The sequence below is a fragment of the Acanthaster planci genome, linkage group LG01, assembly GCF_054643075.1.
Source record: "Acanthaster planci isolate LZ-2023a linkage group LG01, COTS_SCS, whole genome shotgun sequence".
In the NCBI taxonomy this organism is placed as follows: domain Eukaryota; kingdom Metazoa; phylum Echinodermata; class Asteroidea; order Valvatida; family Acanthasteridae; genus Acanthaster; species Acanthaster planci.
This window is the reverse complement of record NC_141777.1, coordinates 29,372,749-29,393,876: the sequence shown is the minus strand read 5'-3', so window position 1 is coordinate 29,393,876 and position 21,128 is coordinate 29,372,749. Positions and strand designations below refer to the sequence as shown.

The window sequence follows — 21,128 nt, the reverse complement described above, 5'->3', positions numbered from 1 at the left end:
TTTATAATATACTCGTAGCATGTGAAATTTATAGCTACCTAAATGAAAGAAATGAAACTTTTGGATCGTTCGAAATATTGCCTCCCGGGGATAATTCCCTCACCTTTCCATGGAAAGGCCGTGCCCGCGAATTTACAATTATGACGTGTGAACAAAGCATCCAAGGGAATCGAGCTTGATACAGTTTGCTAGTTCATTAGCGTTGAATTTCCCGGAAAATCTTTTCTTCTCACTTCAGTGAATTTCCATGGTCACCGATAGTTCTTGAACCTTGAACAAGTCAACTGTATCAACCAAAATCACAAGCAAAAGGATAAACCTCAAACCAACAATTTTATTTTAATCCCAACAAATCATTTGACACTTTGATTTTTGCTCACTATTCAACTAAATACAATGGACATTTTGGAACCAAGGTGACTAAAGCCCGATACGTCACTGATGACGTCAGTCCCACTTGTGCTTTTAACAAAACAGGACTTTGTGGTTTCTATAATTCAGTTTTACAATTGATCGTAAGAGTCAACATAAATCAAAGCTTGCTTTTTACTGAGGTATATGACAGTCACGTAGACCTCACAGGTACTGCTCCATAAGGCTACAAAATTGGAGGACTCACTTACGAGAAGTAGGTCAACAGTTTTTGAAGTTCTCATTACCTGACAGTTCCCGATATTGCCCACTAGGGAAAAGAATTTGCAAAATAAACATCAGAGATGCATACATGGGAAAGGAACAAGAAACGTCATGTTAGAAGCAAGCCACGTGTGCCCTTTCAGTTTAATACACAATAGTATCACTGTTTCTTGAAAGATACTCCTCTTTTGCTGTACAAGAATTTATTCAGGCTGCATACAGCCAATGAGAATCGAGGACAAAGATAATTACAGCATCCACATATTGATGCACGCAAACTTCAAGAAACCTCTATAGACGCCTTTTTATTGAAAAAAAAATGCCCTCGACTGACAAACACAATTGTTTACAACAGTAGTACAACAGTAGAATCTTCTGTTAGTAAACGGAGAGAAATTGACGGTAGAATGTGCTGTCCCAAAACAGCAACTTCTGTAATGCCAATTGACAGTAGATTCTACTTTATTTAAAAAACATTCGTTTAACAGTGCAGAAAGAAGATGTACATAGCCAAAGCCTTCGGCAGAAATTGACTGTTGAAAAAGTCGGATCGCATATATCTATTGGCGTTAAATAAAAATGTGACTGCTCGGCATATTGAATAAGCTTTTATGGTTGTTAATACGGGGGCTCATCGTGTCAATTGTCATTTTTATCTGTGGAGTTATATTATCTAATCTAATGAGGTCCTGTGTAGACCACGTGGTATCATGGTATCAGTAAAACATGCTTAGGCAGTTAAATTATAGCCCGGTGATTAAACAATTTGTTGAAGAAGTTCCTTGAACATGAGACCGGGAAGACCGTTTACCAGGTCAGTCATATCCCCTGTGCCGGTGGTAAAGCATAACTTTCGAAAATATTTATTCGAATCTCGGAATCTTGTAAATGCATGTAACGAATACGTTGATTGGTTTGTTGTATTTCGAGGGATGCTGATTGCCAAAATGCTCATTTTTACTGTATAAGCGTTCATGGCCGATTCAATAATGTTCAATGTTTCCTTTTCAGTTTGCAGTACCTGTTGGTAACAACCAGTCTTTGTTTTAGAAGATATACACATGAGCATGCGCAGTTTTTGATATTTTTCCTCTAAATGTGTATCCCTTGTTTGTTCAGTCGTTCATTAATAATTGCGGAACCGTTGCCTTTTCTGCATCGAGGAACATTTTAACATGTAATATGCAGCATGGATGATAAAAGATAAGATAATAGAGATGAAATATAATACTTCATGTCCCGTGAATAATATGACTAAGCTAATGGTAAGCATGCAGCTGAATGGCTCCATTCTTTGATCTAACTAAACGTTCGCCATCGTTCACCACCGTTCACAGTGCACAGCTTTACCAGCTCTTATGTACAGTATCAAACTTTTGCTGAAAAAAAGTGAAGCAAAAGAGACATTATTTGCGTAAAAAATATATTTTCGCCGACTTCAGAGCTGAATTTTTAGTTGCTATCTCTGCTATCATCGCAAAACGGGTACAAGGACTTAAACACACAAAGGAGGCTGTTGTGACTTGTGCGCAAAATCCAACCGTAGTTATCAAAACGATTCGATATGTGATCCTGATGTGATATGACCAACAGCTGGTGCTCGCGAAGTTGACTGCGCAACAACTCAAGAATGTTAATCTTCATAATGCAGTCTCATACGTAGCCAAACTGTATACCGTTTGTGACCGTCATCTTCCCGATGCTGCTTTGTTCAAAGACAGCACGTGTACACTGTAAAACACTACAGAGTAAACAATTGGAATGATGCGAATGTAGCGTGCACATGCATCTGAACTTCCAAAGAGGTGCTTGTGGCTTGGAAGCACCTGTGTCCTTTTTTTCTCCATGGAAACATGCAGGGAGAACTGATGTAATGCGCATGACCGCTTTCGCGGGACTTGTTATTCTCTGAAAACTCTAGCAAGTGCAAATCCTACCTTCCCCTCAGGCTTTTCCCTGCCTCAATTGATTTCCTTTCCTGTTATGGTTGGATGAATTCACCATGAAACCACAAAGTACAAAGCAGAATTTTATTATAGGCTCACTGTAATGTCACATTGAAAGAATACAATTGACAAAGTCAAGGGACGATTCAACAAAGGTTTTTTGGTTCAGCTTCAATGGCCAACGTATTTTTTCCCTGCCGGCCAAGCCTCAATGCAGACCAGACTGCAAATAAGTACATGTTACCGCGTGTTCCAAATTCTGAAATCAATCAAGTTGATACACACAAACAGCATTGTCACCGTGTATAACTTTACTCAAACGCATTCTTCTGTTTGTTTTGAAAACTTCACTGTAGAATGCGCAATAACCCGCACGTCTGCTTGGTGCTCGCTGTTTGTGCATGTACTGCACATATTTTTTTCTCAGTACGCCAGATAACAAGGCACAAATGCAAATTTACTTAACACAAGCCATATTTAAACATGGGATACCATAATGCGCGATATGGAGCATGCGAACTGATGTCTGTACGTGCCACATAATATTTATGAGCCATGACTTGGGGTATAGCTTATATCAATCTGAGGAAAATTTGTCATCGCAAACCAGTATCTGTGACTCCTATTAGTTTGGATGATGTCCTTGGAGTTATCTTTGAAGTGATTGTTTCTGTTTCAGTGAGGCATATGGTTAAGATATGCATCACTGTATGCATCAACGGGGCTATCAAAGTGACGCAGGGCGCATAAAATAAGTAAAAGGATATTAATAAAAAAAAAAAACAAATACCACGACTTCGAAAACAAATTTTCATCAGTTTGGAGTTCAGAAATTCAGCACAAATTTATTTATTTTCGTCCAAGAGCTATACATAATGCAACTCGGACTGCAACTTCATGTCAAATTACCGTTGAATGGAGGTCGCGGGAACGACCCGGCAGGGGTGACATGGCAGAGGTCAGGCCCCCGTGAAGATGGAACACCATTCCCATTTTGTACACGGATGTAATTTATTTGAATGTCCTCCCTCTGATGCTTCGTTTGGAGAACTTGTGGAAGTATGCATAGATGACCGACGACGAACATGGACGTGGAGCAAAAGCTGGAGCGTTCCCATGAACTTTTCACACAATATACATGCCCTCCAACATTTTGAAAGTCCTGTTCGTTTCGAGAACGGCCGTCATTTCAATAAATCTTAGCAATGTTTCTATGAAAATATTTGCTTAAGATAATTTAATTTGGGGCTCTTTTGCTACTAAATTGACGAAATCGGGGTCTAAGTTAAAAACGACACATATTTAATAGCGAAAGACACATTAAGTTGAATTTTCATGCTCAGAAGAATTGGAGCTGTTGCTGCTGCCATTCAAATATCAGTGTATTTTACATTCAGTTGAAAATGGCAGTTGGGTAGATCAATGTTTTATGTTTCAATACCATCCACGTGCGACTCACTGTACATGTGCATGTCTGTTCTCCATGGCCCATTGAACAGGTATCGCTTTCAAAGCATGTGTGATAAAACATATTGAAATAAATTGCGACTGACATCTGGCAAGTACATGCACAGTGATCATCAAGTAAATTCAACGGCAATTAATTCATTTGCATAAATAACTTTGAATCAAATCATATCGCATACACGGCTAAACTCAACCCGAAAATGACGTAAAAGCAAAGTTATCTGCTTTAAGGGTTGGCTGGACCTGTTGAGGTATCAACAGCGCGGGTGCAGCGTTTTGGTCCACTTAGTCCATTCAGGTGGATTTGAATAAGCTTTGTGAGGGAACACAAACCTTTTGTACCTGGTCCCCGGGTTGTGGTTGTACTCTGCACGTACATGCATATACATGTACATGTGTATACATGTTACATGTACATGCGCGCAACGCACAGAGCTCTTTGGGTTGCAGACGGTGCGAAGCCACTCCTCCGCCTACGTACGTTCACCTGGCATGAATATTTGGTGGGCTGCATGCACACGCACTCAGAGTGTGCGAGATGACAGCCACACAACTAAAGCCTGAACTGGGGTAATCGTCGCAGACAACTGGTCCTTGAAATGTGTACTTTGTCGTGAGCGCTGCAACTTCATTAGTACGTTCCAACTTTTCCACCCGACCTGACTGTTTCTAGAGAACTTTGAGAAAATCTAGACCCACCAAAAACGAGTTTGAAAGATGGGGAACCAAGAGAGTGCTTCGGCAAGCATTCACGTGGAAGGCTCCGTGTCGGCATCGGGGGCCGTCGATGCAGGGGTATCTGCAGAGGGCCAGGCCCATGGGCCGCCATCCCCGAAAAAAAGGCGTCTGAGTTTCAAGTCACTCCGCAATGGATCATTTCGTCGTTCGTTTAAGATTCGCCGGAGCGGACGCAGAAAATCTCCTAAAGGCAAGGGCGAGGAGAGAATCGAAATGGAGGGGGATGTTTCGGGCGAGAAAGGTGCAGCGGCAAGGGCAGCTGCGAAATTGAAGGCGTCAGGCGAGGGGAAACCGGGTGAGTTCATCCAAGCATAATTCAGACTCTGACCGATCTTGCCTTAAAGGAAAGCGAGGGTTGTGAGGAAAAATGTGAATCCAAGAACGGTTGCATTTTATGTAAAGTATCTTAGCTTTTACTCTGTGAATTGCGTGATGCGTTTAAAACTACACTCTAACACTTTTTGCGTATACGTTGCAACCATAAAGCAAGGATGTAGACACACCCCATTGACTTCAGGTATGTGATCACGCAAAAGACACGCGGGGGCCCATTCAGGGGCTGGACACCATGGAATGTATATAAGAAAATGGCGTGCTTGCCAAAACATGGTGTGGCGACACTTGAAATCCTCTGACCGGTGCTTATGTTCAGTGTCTCTAAAACAATAATATTCACAATTTACATCAAATTGTCTCGTAACGTATGGAAGTTGAAGCTGTGAATACCAGCACATAGAAAAGTTAGTGTTCTTTCTCTCTGACACCAGCGAAACGCATTCCATGCATAATTGGCATTATGGTGAAATACTGGCCGTGTTATACTGATTTGATGACAGGAAGCGAAGTTAACCATTTCTTGCGCAACATGGTCTGAGGACTGAAAACGTTTTATGCTCAAATTGGACTAGTTCTATCTGGTCAAAGCCGTAATTGATGTCAACCTATATTTAAAAATAAAATGGCTACCGTTTGCCACTGACCAGGGAAAATCGACCTGGTTGCCAAGGAGGCAATGAGACTTGTTAGAACTAATAGAACAAATTTTCTTTTCCAACCTCCATGGTTTTATGAACGTCTGGAATTTCCAACACTGTGTTTTGCCATCTTCCCATTGTAAAGATAACTGATTATTTCCATTGCTTTCTTTAAACTTTTTGAAAATAAGCCATATTTCTAACCAGACTTGGATTCTAGTTTTATATCAGGAAATATCTTTAGGGAGTACCCAAGGTCCCACTATTATTTCAGAGAATTCATTGCGGACAAATACAGCATGGCCAAAATTTGGCGCCATTTGCTTTGCATCCCCAAAGTCCTGGCCATGTAACTGATAGAGTGTCCTTGTTTTGTTTTCAAAATCAATAAATCGATCGGGACGGGACGTGGTCTGGGGTGGACCTATATACTCCTTTAAGCTAGACTCTGTCAGGCAGACGAACATTCGGCCCTATTGATTTGTTTCTGTAGTAGTTATGACGTCACGGCGAAAGTTTATAAGATTTTCATGAGCAAAACTTCATAAGCAAAACCCTATAGCCAAGACAAGTTGCCCTTGAAGAAACATGATCCTTATACAAACACACCACCGACTATAAATGGTGTTAACCCAAACAAACTGACGTCGTGTTGGGATGGTTCCATTTTTTAGGTCAAGCTATGAAATCTTCAATCCCTGCTCGATCAATACGCAGGTACTGCAGCACCAAAACACCTCAAATTGCAGTTCCTTTAAGTTCTCCAGGTTCATCGAACTTTGCTCTATGGTCGAACTTTCTGACTTTTTTGTATGGACTTCACCATCAGTTGGTAAACCTGTCGAGCATTTCTACAGTACTTCTGGTAACAGAATTTTCGCCAAGGTTACGTACCCTGCAGGAGCCACCCACCAGCTCCACCAGTGAACTCGCCCTTCGGCACTTACATGGTAGTCTACCCGTATATATACTCCACACAAACCATGGAGATACATATTTGTATTCATTTAAAGTAAATACATGTACACCACACTAGTACATGTAACGACGGCAAATACAACGGCCAGTCCAGGCTGGATTCTGTCTACTCTAGAATATTGACCGAAAACATTGTAGCCCCGTTAAAGTTTAAGATCCATAGATTCGTCAAAATGTATAACATCTTTTCTTTGTCGACTGATATGGACTTCACCATTGATTGTTGTATACCTGTCAAGCATATCAAGAGAACTTAAGTAACAGAATTTTCGCTCAGGTAAAAATACCTAGGATATGCACACCCACCAACCCCATCGATGAACTCATCCTTTGGCACCCAGGGTATCCGGCATACTCCATCCCTTCCATGGAGATAAATAGAAATATTCATTTAAAGTAAATACACCGCGTTTACAAATATAGATAGCGACGGCAAATACGGCGGCTCGTCCAGGCACTTTTCTAAGTGTCATGTTTGGATTGTGTCTGCTGCTATAGAATATTTAACAGCAGGCCAAACATCTAACTGCTTCAAAATTTGTCGCTGTTGCATCTGCACCTGTTTTTACATCCAAGAAAGCGAGCACATTTTGTGCGAACCAGTAAAACGTATGCTACCAACACGTACAATGTACATGTTAAGCTTCAAAGAAGTTATCTCATGCTTAGTTACAGTTGTCGTCTGTGCTGTGATTTGAATAGACTGCGGCAATAAACGCGAACTCGAAACAAATTTACGACATTAAAGTAATTGATAATTTGGTGCACATTTGCAACGGTACGTTGCTGATATACGGGATACTGATTTGTGATTGATTTTTTGTGAGCCTGCGAGTTGGGCAGATGTTTGTTGAGCTGCTCAAAGTGGAATGGAAACATTTACGGGTACCGTTTCCTGATGCCTTTTTTAAAAATGTACATGCACGTGGTTCTGATAACAGATTATCAGAACATGATTAAGACAGAGCCAGCAAATTGTTCAATCCAACGCTACAACAATCAGAGGGAATCTTATACCAATGGTATTTTCCTGGTGAAGAGTCAGGCTAGTCGACCCCTCATTTACGCTTCCAAAAAGCATCGTCTGCACTCGCGCTTTGAAAGTTGGACTCATAAAAAAGACAAGGATTTCATGACAAATGAGTTGTCATGTTCTTGCTGTACATAATACACATGTACTTGCTCTGAGCAGATGTTGATCGTTGCATCTGTGACATTCATAAAATATCTGCCCATGGGTAGACCGACTTCAGACCCACTGTGCCGGACATCAAGAGCTGTCCAAACCGTATGTGGTTTTTCGTCAAGTTCTGGCAGAAGTACTGGCAGAGTGGACTGGCTGTTTTTTTCTCAGAGTCGGATGCACAAGAAGAAGAAAATCAATGGGGCTCTAAAGGGATCTCAGATTTTCCACACGTACAGTGCACAGTCATACAAACTCCTCAGGGCTGTACCTGAAAAAGACCTGGCGACTGTCAACGTACATGTATGTTCAGAATATTGCAGTGAAAACTTGGAAGTGTTTTTTAATACATAGGCCTATAGGAACAAAACACATCTTATAAGACGCGAAGAGCTTTCTCAGTTATCATAAGTGCAATTAAGTTGCATTAAAAATTTCTGTATGAAGAATTTTTAATTATTAATATTTTCTTTGCCTTTTTGCGACTCACCAATGGAAAGATTTGATATAGCTTTCGGATGTCACTGAATGATTTCGACTAAAGATCTGTTCAGCATATCACAGTTAGCGAAGTACCTGGATCCTTTCCACTTGAATGATATTATGTGTCCTGTCTGGACGCTCTGTGTATCACACAAATACCTTCTCCTTTAGTATTCAAAACGCTGACGTCCTTGGTAGCCTGTGCGCCGGGAGTTCTGTGGAAAAAGCTTCTACAGACAATTGAAACAAATTGTTAAGGTTCAGACCATGAGAATCTTGTGGTGTTGTCTGCGTTTCTCATTATAATATACTTGGAAGCCAGGTCTCGGTTGTTCATCACACCAGGAAGTCAACAGTAATTATTCAAGCCTAGGCAGCTTTTATTATGCGATACACGCGTATGCATGTCATTGTGAAGTTAATGATTTGTGTCCCATTCAACATTTGTGTTGTGTTTGGCAAATTTAGAATTTCTAATGTATGTTAATATATGCAAATAAGTCACTAAAATAGTTTGTAATTAATTGCGTTGTTAGAATGTCCTGATTACAGAATTAAAGTGCCATAGTATTCTAAATTTATTTGAAAAGCACAGTTCAACCTTACAGAAACAACCAAGATCAAGCGTCAAAATAACTTAAGTTGTCTGTTTTTGTCTAATATCACCTTTCTATTTGAATTTCAAAATCCAGTGACAAAGTATTTAAATGAAATTGTGTTAACACTTTTTCGGCAGTGATATATTTCCAAATATTGAAAGTTTCTTTGCAGGATTAGCACATTTTAAACTTTTGCAAAGCGTTCAAAGACAGCAATTGGATAGTGGCTACGTATATATTGATGAGCTGACGTAGTTTAGTGGGTTTTAATTATCGACACGAATCTTGATTTTTGTCCAGTCCGTTCAATCTCCCGTAAATATTTACTTTAAAAGTGACTTTTACTACGTTCAGTTATGTACAGGTACATGGAAATCTATAGTTTTCTGATGTGCGAGCCCGCCCAATATAACACAATGCGTGTATGGCGATCTGTGTAAGAGTGAATTTAATCATGATTCCTTGAACCGCTTCATGCGCACCGCGTCCGTAATCCTCATACCAACACGTCTGTTCTGTTGAAAGTTTACCTACCCAACCTAAATACACACGTCATTTTAAAGGTCTGAAACATGTTCACAGCACGATGGAACCATAAATCAGTCGCAAACAAGTTACACAAACAAAGCATCACTTTGAAGAAATACCATACTACGCACAGGGTTGTGTACAAAATGTAAGCGAATGTACATGTACTGTAGGGGCTGGAGCACTCGCTCATCTGGGTTCGAGGTCAGTTCATCTATGAGTGGACACTATTAGGCCTATGTACATCTTCATAGGAAATATTTTTCGTGACAGAGAAGAACACAATATACAAATTTTATTCAATTTATAAGTAATGCAGTGATGTTATTAAATATGACGTAATTGGCTCGAACACGGCAAGACTATGGCGATAAGTAATGTCATGTTAGTGGTCCAGAAATGTTTCTAAACTTCAGCCCTTTCGATGAATATTTTCCAAACGCTAGAGTGTAGAACCTGAGATAAGAACCAAATTTAAAACATTGCCTTGCCATGATCATCAAGTTGCACGTTCTGTAAACCTATAGGATTGATGATGAAATTAAGCCAAAAGTTTGTTTCAAGGCTGTTTCTTGTAAGGAAAAAAACCCGGTAGTCGGCGTTATATACTTAGGCTCTCGGTGATTTGGCGGTGATTATCGAACGTAGGTGTATTTTGTTAATCTTGACACCACTGTACGCCCACGCACAGCATTCGGTGTGGGTTGTGCGGTGGCGTGGTTTGTTCCACTTCAAATCCATAGTTTGCTCAATGGTTTTCTACGCTGTCGCAAAACTATTTTGCCATTAACAGTGTCACTTGGAAATCCATTTCTTATTAATTGACGCTCTTTCCTATTGATCCCCTCGCCAGTCGTTCTGCACGATAAAACAGTCATGCGCACTATTGTAGGATACCCGAGTTCGCTTTCCAGCAAGTCCGAATTTTCTGCACTGACACGACAGAAGCGAACAACAGAAGGAAATTTCTTTCAAAGCAATTCTTTATAAATGGATCAGAAGTGGATAAGGGTTTATTTTAAGCGCAGTTGATTTTATTGTGAAGACTGACGCAAAACGTTGCGTGATAGTTCTGGTCTTTCGCATATTAACAGTCTGCGAAGTCTGGATTTTTCTCGAATGTAAATAGCACAATTTTTATTTTGATTTATCTTTTGACTTTATTATGAAGACTGAAGCCTTACTAGCGTGATAAATCTGGCCTTTAGCATACAATTAACAGTCCGTGAAGTTTGGATTTTCATGAATGTCGTGTTGCTTTTCCTTTTAAACAAATTTACAGCCATTATATAATTTCGGAGATCTGTTTTGAGCTTAACATGAGAAGCTCTGCCATAAAAGACACCATGGAGCAGCAGACCGGAAAAATAAACAAATGCCTGGCGACATAACACCCCTCTCATTAATACGTGTTGGCCTGCGTGACCTTAAAAACTCGAGCAACTTCCATTTTACAATGCACATTTCGCACGAAAAGAGAGGGACCTTGAATCCATGTTGTTCTGACACCATAAGCCAGACAGTACTGTGTTTTTCCCAGGTATTGCCGAAATGAGCTTTGTTTGGCAATCGTGTACCAGTTGTTCGCTACCTGCTGCTCAACGGAGCTAAATAAATGTCGACATCCCTGGATCTGCGCCAATTCAATCCGTCTGACCTCTGATTGTGACGTGGAACTTCATTATCACACGCGTGAAAATGTGGTTGCCCCAGAGTCCCACTGATTGCGCCCCCATCGTAAAATATTTACTAGAATTGGCGACTAGTCAGGCGGGTTGGCAGTGCTGTTTGAGGGAGTTCCAGATTTCTGTGAGAACTACTGGAAGGGGTTATTAAATTATCGACTTACTATAAAGTTTCAAAGGTATTCTAGAAAATAATTATAAATGCGCTATTTTGCAGTTTATTCCACGCCCTGTTGGCATACAAGGTTAATGGAACTTCGGCAATTCAGGAAGTAATTTATAACCCACGATATAGCCGATTGCAGTGATGAGTGGGGAAATCCCAGATGTTGTCACTGCGAAATTTCGTTATTGTTAGTGTGAATCGGTGTAAAAACAGGTACTTCCGCTCAACGTAGCAACATCCGGCGTTTTGAGGGGACGGGGTGTGCTTCCCAACAAAACTAATACATGTACATTGTACATGTACGTTGTTCGTGCGATTGTGCGCATACTCGTCGTCGCCCTAGAGCCCAATCATAACTGATATCTACCCCCACGGGCTTCTGAAATCAGTCTATTTTAAAAGATATCTCTGGCAGATAACCATGCCTCTGAAGGGCATACCATACCAGTAATCGGATATATCTTATTCAACCGAAGGCAGAAACAAGGTGTTTAAATGCATAGTGACCTTACATGTTTCCAGTATAAATGTGTTCACATTCACTGACCGCACTGATAAACGAAGGTAACTTATAACCGAGGTTCTTCACAAAGTGAAAAAAAATAAGTATATAAAAACTTTCGACGAAGAGCTTTTCCCCTAAAGATGTAAATTTTATGTCATGAAAAGCACAAAACGGCAAAGATTAATGAATGGCTATTCCTCGTCGTTTAATTTCTATTAAATGTTGGAAAATGGCAGTTAAGGAACACTGTACATATCAAGATTTGGAAAAAATTCATCTGTGTTAAAACTGAATTCTACGTATGATACATTTTGTTTCTATTCCAAGAGCAAGGCAATGTGTGCGGGCAAATTCTGTATGATAAATCGTATAAAAGTCACAAAGACATCATTATGTTTTGTGGCAATAGGTCATTTACATGAAAATACTAGCTGCATCGCGGCACTGTTGAATTACGGGTGCTCAATCCTTTTTAATTTCTGTGCTTTCATTTTGGGTTTTTGAATTAAGAGTTATATATCAAAGCATTGTGTGGTTGGTTTACCTTTATTTCATCACCTGTATTCACTCTTTTTAAAGGATATATTTTGGTTCGTCTCTCTCAAATCAAGATGGTCGACTATCTTATAAGTAATTAAGATTTAATGTAACTGTATTAATTTAACAATTTCTTGAAACCCTAGTATGTATGTAAAATGGCATTAAAATAGGAGGATCGAGGACTGTAAGGGTTAATGGTAATGATGTGCGATAAGTCGATGAATCAAACTTAGGCTTCTGAAATTTACGAAGAAAAAGTTCATACATTTGTCATTGATAAAGTCCCTCGCTTATTGGTGACTCCTTTGCGTTGGTGCCCACGTCTTTCTACTTTCTGCTTCAGTGCAGTCCTGGGGTCCCGCAGAAACTTTCACTCCTGCTCATCCATTCAGCAACATTTCCCAAGAATACGCAGGTTATTTTGTTGAGGAGAGAGAGAGAGAGTTTCATTGTCCCGATTGTTTTCCTGGCATCTGAGCTTTTGAACGCCCCTGTGCGGTCACAACTAACTATGCTCGGTATGTCCCCCTTTCAGCAACAAAAAGAAATCGGCAGCTATTATGCAAAACCACGTTGGAGCGTAAATCCCTGGTGCACTGTGCATGTGCAGTGCTATTCAGAGAGCATGCGTCGCGTAATCCTTTAGTTAAGTCGGGAAATACTCGGCCAGCACCCTAGAAAAAACAGCCTACCGTTGGCCTACCTATAGGAGTAATATAATCACCCCTTCTATGTAATCACAGCTCTCTTTACGAGCACGTTGTCAAGCTGTCGGGAGTGCAGTGGGACCGGACCGCGTTTCTGGAGTGGGGTCTTTTATGTCTTCAACAATCTAATGAGTAAAAGACTACCACCCCATTGGACATAGGCGCGGCATTCTTCGTTACATGGGGTTTCGAGTTACCCACGCCGAGGAACTGCCTACTGACCAATGGCTTTACTGGAAGGGTGACCGAAAAAGCCCGGCCAGCCTAGGGTAGTTCAGGCGCAGGAATGCCTGATCCCGAGGTCAGATTCTGTGGGTAGCACCACTGTGCAGATTGTGGGGAACCTTGACAAAACTTTGTCAACGGAATTTGCGGTCATCTGTGGTTGTATTATTTTGACTTTGTGCGGCTGGCTCACGGTATAAAAATGTTCAAGACTGAATTCAAACTAGCCGGTCCGGGCTTGTCGAGTAAAGGTTAGTACACGTATTTTCTGTATGTTTTCAAAAGCATTTTTAAGGGACTTGAAGGAAACAAACATAGCACGTCATGCACGTGACGTGGGTGGAATGAGATCTGTTTTAGCATGTTTAGGGGTTTGAGCAAAGCAGATTTGGCATTTATCTGTATACATAGTGTCCGTTCTAGTGAGGATAGCAACGATATTTAATTTTTTTCAAAAGGACATTCGGTTTCCTTCTTTCATGAGCGAATCATCGGCGGACAACTGCAATCGATTCGAATTATGTTCATTCCCAGACTAGTTCATCAGCGCATGGGGAGTTCCTCTACGAAAGGCGCATGTCGATTGCACACGTAGTCCACTCAACGGGGGCTGGGGTGTGACCAAGGCCACTCGACCGTGCATAATGCTCTCTGCACCCCCGGCCCCATGTTAGCAAGTGAAACTTAAAGCTCCACGCCCGCACAAGTCACAATGGGGCTTGCATGATGTACATTCTGTACAGCTTCACCAGCTTTCACATGACACTACTTCGTCTTTTGTTTGCCCTCAAACTATAGGACGAATGCAAGTCCCCGAGTATGCGTGTTTGTTGCCGTCTAATCCTAGAATTTTTACTGTTACACGAGTGGCAATTTTAGCAATTCCAGACAGACCAGACAAACGCTTCGGGCCTGTGACGTTCAAATTTGATAGCTCAATCTTCCCTTTTATGCATCAATGCGATCTTTTATAGTGGGCTGCTGCTAACCCTAACTCAATAGTGTATGTAAAATCATGTTGAAATTAAAAGATTCGGGACTGTTAGTGTTTGGGATTGCCTGCAGTATGTAATACAATATGAACTCTGCGGCCACTGCAGTCAACGAGGCCATGTTTGCATTTCGTAGTTATTTTTGAAAAGGATACAAAAGAGAGGGGCGATGAAATCCTTGATCATTCAAAGTTCACTTGCTTCAAGTTTCAAAATGTCAAATCGACAAGACAAACTTTTTTCAGAGGACATGACACATTGTTCATTTCAATAATTAGCCCTAAGTATCTGGACATTATGGCAGATTTGCAAGCAGTTGGTAAACACTCTAATCATTATTTTTAATCTGGGGGAGATTTTCATTATCTACAGCTCTGAAACTGATCTGGAATGTTGAAACCACATGCTGCCTATTTTCCCTCGACAGACATTTTTGCCTGGTCTGACCTTAGTAGGAATTTACTAATCTTGGATAAAGAGCCTTCGCTCACATTTCCTTGGACCTTATCACACAAATATTTGACTTTTGGAGTAAATGTGGAAGAGCTAAAGAATTGTAGGATCACACAGATAAAGGCTGAACATACCACCGATGAAATTGTTAGTAATCTAACGGGGCCCAGATTCTCAACTGGAGCCTGTGGTCTGTGTGTATGCTCCCACAAATTCTTCCTTCTATATCCCTGCTCTGACCTCTACTGCTACAGTTATGAATGTTGTTGTTGCTAAGTGATGTGAGAAATAAACACTTGATTTATTGTGGGGCATGTGTTTAAGGCATGTCTGCACAGAGGGTATTTTACACAAACTTTGTAAATTTGAAGTGAAAAAAACAAATTAAGGATATTTCTATCATACGAATGTCATTAAATGTTTAGTGATTCACGTTACAAGCTTTTTGGTAAATATATTCTTTCAGGGCACGGCATTTGAGATAAAGGAGGTTCTAAATTGGTAGATTTTTGTTGTGAACTCTTGTAAAATTTACCCACGACCGACTTGCGTGTTTAACCATTCAGTAGAACAAGGTCGATTTTAGACAAGGGATCTACGTTAAGTTATTACTGCACTTCAAATCAACATCTTGTGAGAAAATGGTGGAAAAATAAGTGCGGTGAAAAATTGTTAAATTTAAAACTATCATGGTTTTCAAGTCATGATACTGGAAATGTCCTATATAAGCTTGGAATTTGCCTTTTTGAGCATTGGCAAATATAGAGTACTGAAGTGTGACGTCACTGTGAACCAGAAAGTGCAGTGCAAACGAATGGTTCTCGCGCTAATGCCTTTTACACACTAATTGGGCGCATGATGTTCTCACTTTGTTACTCTATTGAAGCACTATTAACTATGTGATTACAGTCAAATTTGAGATGTGTCACGTAGCCTTTATACTGTAGTCTTTGTCTCAAGTGGTCAACATAACAGAATTATGGAAATGATGATCTGTTCCCAACTTGAGTAAAAGAGGCAAAGAAAGTAATGGATTGTCTTTCTGAATAACTTTTTTAACCATTGTATTTGCAGTGGTTGACTTGAACATAGCTGCACCGCTTGCGACAGATGAAACAGAGAATATGGACCTGGATGCTGATATCGAGGCTGGTAAGCATCCATGAGATAATGCTCTTACAACAAAGATTATTTCCTTAAATTATTTTCCTAGAAATAGTAGGTTTGGCTAAGTTGAGCTTTAAAGTGAGGATTTTTGTGGGTAACCCTAAACTCTGGAAACAAATGAGTAAGTTTTAGTTTGCTTCTTTGAGTGAAGTTTCCAAGAAACAAAAATTCCCTCCATTAAATCTGTGAAGCTGGGCAAAATCTGACTGAATGGATGAAACTTTGTATATTTTAAAGGATTTCATGTACATGTAGCATTTGTTTTGATCAAAATAGCAAAACTCAAATTTGTTACACTGACTCCTACATGATCAGGTAAAAGCTTTTATATAGAAATCATTTTGTACAATGTCAGCAACCAAAACAATATGATTTTAAAAAGAATTCCTTAAAAATTTGTGTGCTACCCATATCACACTCGTACTAAACTTCATTAACCTAACCCATGTGTATGTAAAATCGTATTGAAATTGGAGGATTTGGGACTGTTAGGGTTAAGTCTGCAACAGTTTTTCATCTGTTTACACAAAAGCTACAAACTACACTGGACCTAACTTGTGGCTGTAAGGTCAAATCCCTAAGTTAAAATCATCTTTCCTCCAAGCACAGAATTTGTGCAGGCTTGAAAAATCACTTTTAGGTTGGACCTCTGACATTAGACCCACAAGGGCCATTTTGACAGTCTTGACACATCACACCAGTGACCACCCATGCACACCACAACAAAGATGTACCAGTAGAGCATGCCAGGCAACATTTCTCATGGGATTGTGTCTCTTGATATTTGCATGAAGTTATTGTGAATCAAATGTGCAGTAGTCCACAAAATGCTCCATAATAACCATGGACAAAATTAACTTTGCAGCAAGTCTGTAGCCTTGTGTAAACTCAGTCATGTAAATGTAGTCCAGTGTAGTTGTGTTATAGTGTTTTAATACAATAATTTAAGTGATCTAGTTAATTAAACAAGAAGATTAAGGTTTAACAAGCCAATCAATTTTTTTTAAGATGTTGGAAGAAAACATCTGGATGGGGTAGAAATTTTGTCTTCTGGGAATGGTGGCAATAGCCAGACAAATTTTTGACACAAGTTTATCATTCTGCTCATTTTTGCACAAGATTTTACATTGAGAACGTAACGTTTAGAAGGTATTCTTTACAATTAAATTTCTTGAAGGTTTTTCACCGAAGACTACATTGTGAAACTCCCTCAATTCACTGAACTGGTGAACATGTACTTCTACCTACAGTACATGTGTGCAGGCTAACATCATAGGTTTACAGTACATGTACATTAACACGCCTGGTATTCAACTCAAGCTCACAGTTGTCAATGTCATTATTGAGCTGGCTGTTGTAACCAGGCAGGACGTGTACATATAAGGAAGCCTCAGAAGTTTCAGAATCCTTACAGAACGGACTACAGGGTTGCTCAATGAGCTTCTAACACAAAGGGCTCATTTGGAATGGCATATTCAAACTAGTTTAAAAAGGTATTTGTTTTGCTTTGGCTCTGTCTGGAATTTGACTCCAAATTTAAAACCAGTCTTTCAGACCTACGGTGTCGGATAAGTTTGTATATTTAGCCTACTTGTGTGTGGATTGAATTCCTTGTAGTTATTACTCATGGTAGGATATTTTGTATTATAAACTAAGCACAGGAATCTAGTATACATGTATGTATGTAAACCCGCGTGAAATTACCATGGGTAAATAATTACATGACAAGATTGATACGTGTAATTAAAATATAAATAAACTTGCCTTGGGGAGGAATTCAATGAATTAATTGGCATTATGTTCAACGTTTAAAAGTGCAAATAGAATTGTTTGGAGGTGGTTTCAAATAATTACAAATATAATTGGATGTTATAAAATGTAGCCCAACAAGCTTTCTAGTAAACTTTGCCGAGACATGAACAAAATGCCTGCCGGAAAACAGTGTTATGGATGTGAAATTTCTGAAGATCAAGATTTGTGCACCATGTTTCCACTTTTCTATCAATGTTCTTACTGTTCATGTACATGTATTGTATTCCATCAAACTTTACAAGTTTTTGAAATGGGCTAGTAGGGTTGCAAGCAATGACCTAGCCTAGCCCATTATAGAACTAAAATTGTATTAAAACAGTGAAAATGCCCATTTCTGTGTTCATTAGATTTCCAAAGCTAACAAGATATTGATACCAGTTGTAAAAATTGTGGGCGTACTAAAATTACTGAATTACTCACTAAAAATTACTCTTGCTCATAATCCATGCTTTCAGCTAAAACCAAGTTGGGTTAGAGGATTTTGTTTTTAAATTGTCCGAAACATTTGTGTAAATAAACAAGGAGAGAGCAGGGGCACCAAAATGCATAGAAGTTATTCTTTAAAATGCTTTCTAGATACACATGTTATAGAAAAATAGTAAGCAGACCCATTGGTGAAGATTTTGTGCAAAATTGCAAACCCATCTGATGCTAATTTACATCAAATTTTCTCTGTACACCAACATTTTGAAAAACCTTAACAGTATCAAGTCCAGTGGCCATCACTGAATAATTTCTGATGGACTTTGTTTATCTTACCTATCAATAAGATATTTTGTTTCACCATTAATGCTCTAACTGTACTGTGAGCTAAATTTTACTTCTTCCAGTAAGAGTCTTTGTCGTAGTCAGGTCTTTGAAGATGTGAGGACCATGTACATAATCTAGACCAATCAGACTTGCAGATAACAGGATTTATTTCATGGCCATGATGTTCACAGTGAATGATCTCGTTAGGGTGTTGTGTTTGCACATCATTCATGTTTCCTTTGTCAACTAAGTTAGTTTTGCTTAGTGTTCAGGGCTGTCCACTGAATGCTGGCGAGCTTTTGTGATGGAAATGAAACGTCTGATGGACTTATTTTGTTATTCAGTGATCTTATGTAATCAAATTTGCAGTAGCCTTTTTGAAGCAGTGAAATTTGTTGATTTCCTCTGTTCCTTTAAGAAAATCATGACATTTGTACCCGGGGTTTGAACAAGAATGTGAAACAAAAAAGGAAGCCAAAAACTGAACCGAAGTCCACCCTGATGCTCATTAGCTTGCAAAGGTTTTTTAATTAAGGCTAGATTCAACAACTTGAATCTGTTGCACATTGATTTTTATTCTGTCACAGTAATTCACTCTGTGACTGAAAGTACAGTTGATATTTGAACAGTGTAGACTTCAGTAGGGTTTAATGGTGTCGATAATAGTCAGTTTACAATGCATCGAGGATTGGTACTGGCTTCTGTTGACATTAAATCATCAGTTTGTCACAAAGAGACAATTTGACCCCAAATCATGGTTTTTTTCAAGTTTCTGTATTTTGGCAAAATCAACTAGGCTATGCAATGCCTACAGCTTAATGTAATTATTCTTTACCAAATCTACTGAAATCACCCAAATCACGGTAATCCTTGTGGTGTAATATTCAACTAAAATGCATTTTTGGTTTTCACGAAGAGACAATTTTGTCTTCTATAGATAAAACGTTGGCAAAAAGATCAACACCATGAGCAAAACTGATTTTGTAGTTTTCACGAAGAGACATTTTGACTCCAGAAATGTATACAAATGTAACAATGTTGCACTTGGCACATGCTATGTCAAACGTGTGTATTGTGCGTGCCATTTTCACGAAGACCAAAAAGTCACACAAATTTTAGCATTTCATGAACAGACAATCTTGTTTGTTTACGAAATAAACAACTTTAATTAACTTATAGAAATACTAGTTTTGTGTCTTCTAACATCCCCTCATTCATGAAGTAGCATTGGTGAATTTAAAGGAATGCTATATTCTAGAAAATTAAGCATTTGAAAAGAGACCAACTTCAAATGCGATTTTCTATGTTTTCCTATGTTTTGTAATCCAATGAGAAAATGGTCTCTTCATGAAAACTGTGACGAAATGATGACGTTGTATAAAAACCGACTTAAAATATTTGCACTTTTGGCTTAATCATGTATGTCCTTACTAACATCCTTTGCAAATATACATGTACATGTATTTGTTAGGTATATATCTTAAGAAAACCCTTACAAGAAATATTTTCAATGATTTAGGTTGCGCTCTGTTGGCAACATGCTGTGGGGCATCGCCATATGAGACTATGGCATTCACAAGTATCAAACACTGGCTTTGGCTCTTCGCTGCAGCCTGTTTTGATCAAAATTTGAAGCTTTAGTCAAAGGAGATGGGACTGGAACATTGCCCTCCCCCCGTCATGTGCCACACTATGTTGTGTGTGTTAAGTTGTGACAACTGCAGTGTTGTGTAAACATACGTGATACGCACGCCAACAATAATAAAATGATGCTACATATATCTATGTAATCCTTTCACGTGACAAATTTTTAACACTGTATGAAACCTGGGACATTTGCTGAGACTGGTCTCCACTGCCAAAGTTAAGTTTTGAAATAGCTCCAGTGTGGGCACAACTGATATATTAACATTAAAACAATTCAGAACATTAAATTTTCACCATGTGAAGGAATACAGTTTTCAAAGTTCATATCACATTATTCTAAGCAGAGAATTCACCAAACTGCAAATTAAAGAAAGTGTCCCGTGTTTTTCTGCACAGGTGGAAATGTTGGTGTGTCTGGTGGAGCTTCAGGAGATTTGGGTGGAAGTGCTGGCCTTCAGGTAAGCTGTCCTCTTTTGATGGTTTAAGACTATTCTGTCGTTATAGATATGTCCATGGTGTTGCCATATTGTGACATTCAGAAAGATGTGTTTTTTTTCCCAGAAATTTAGGAGGAACACTCCATACACTGTAGAAACGCAAATTGGAAAAAAGCCCACAAAAGATACTTGTCAGAATGTCAGTTTGCTGATTTTCCTTGTGATCTACACACGTTCTGTGCAGAAATAGACAAGATTGAACATTTGGAAACTAATCACAAATATTTGATTATCAGACTGGCAAGAAATAGAATATATAAATTCTGCTACAATTGCACAGGACTACAATATCATTTCTTCCTATTCTAAAAGCATTTATTATCATGTTGCATTGATGAATTCGAAAAAAATTCTTTTGAAGTACATGTAAATATTCAAAACATTCACAAATGCATGTCTGTCTCTTGTTTTGAATTCATGGACTGCTTTATCTGAAAAACAAATATAAGT

The 21,128-nt window shown here is 39.2% G+C and overlaps 2 protein-coding genes across 4 annotated transcripts in view; one reads left to right on the top strand and one right to left on the bottom strand.

Moving 5' to 3' along the window:
• Window positions 1–4,487: 4,487 nt before the first annotated feature.
• The window catches only part of LOC110983197 (uncharacterized), a 39,699-nt gene continuing 23,058 nt past the window's right edge, over window positions 4,488–21,128 (top strand). For all 3 annotated transcript variants that reach the window (XM_022242253.2, XM_087139255.1, XM_087139249.1), the window contains exons 1-3: window positions 4,488–5,082; window positions 15,880–15,957; window positions 20,578–20,639. In XM_022242253.2, coding sequence (XP_022097945.2) covers window positions 4,767–5,082; window positions 15,880–15,957; window positions 20,578–20,639 — 456 coding nt within the window. In that variant the 5' untranslated portion in view covers window positions 4,488–4,766. The remainder of the gene's footprint in view (window positions 5,083–15,879; window positions 15,958–20,577; window positions 20,640–21,128) is intronic.
• The window catches only part of LOC110983199 (uncharacterized), a 45,047-nt gene continuing 40,534 nt past the window's right edge, over window positions 16,616–21,128 (bottom strand). Inside the window, exon 9 of the mRNA XM_087139264.1 lies at window positions 16,616–20,767. Within this exon, the coding sequence (XP_086995390.1) occupies window positions 20,607–20,767 (161 nt within the window). The 3' untranslated portion in view covers window positions 16,616–20,606. The remainder of the gene's footprint in view (window positions 20,768–21,128) is intronic.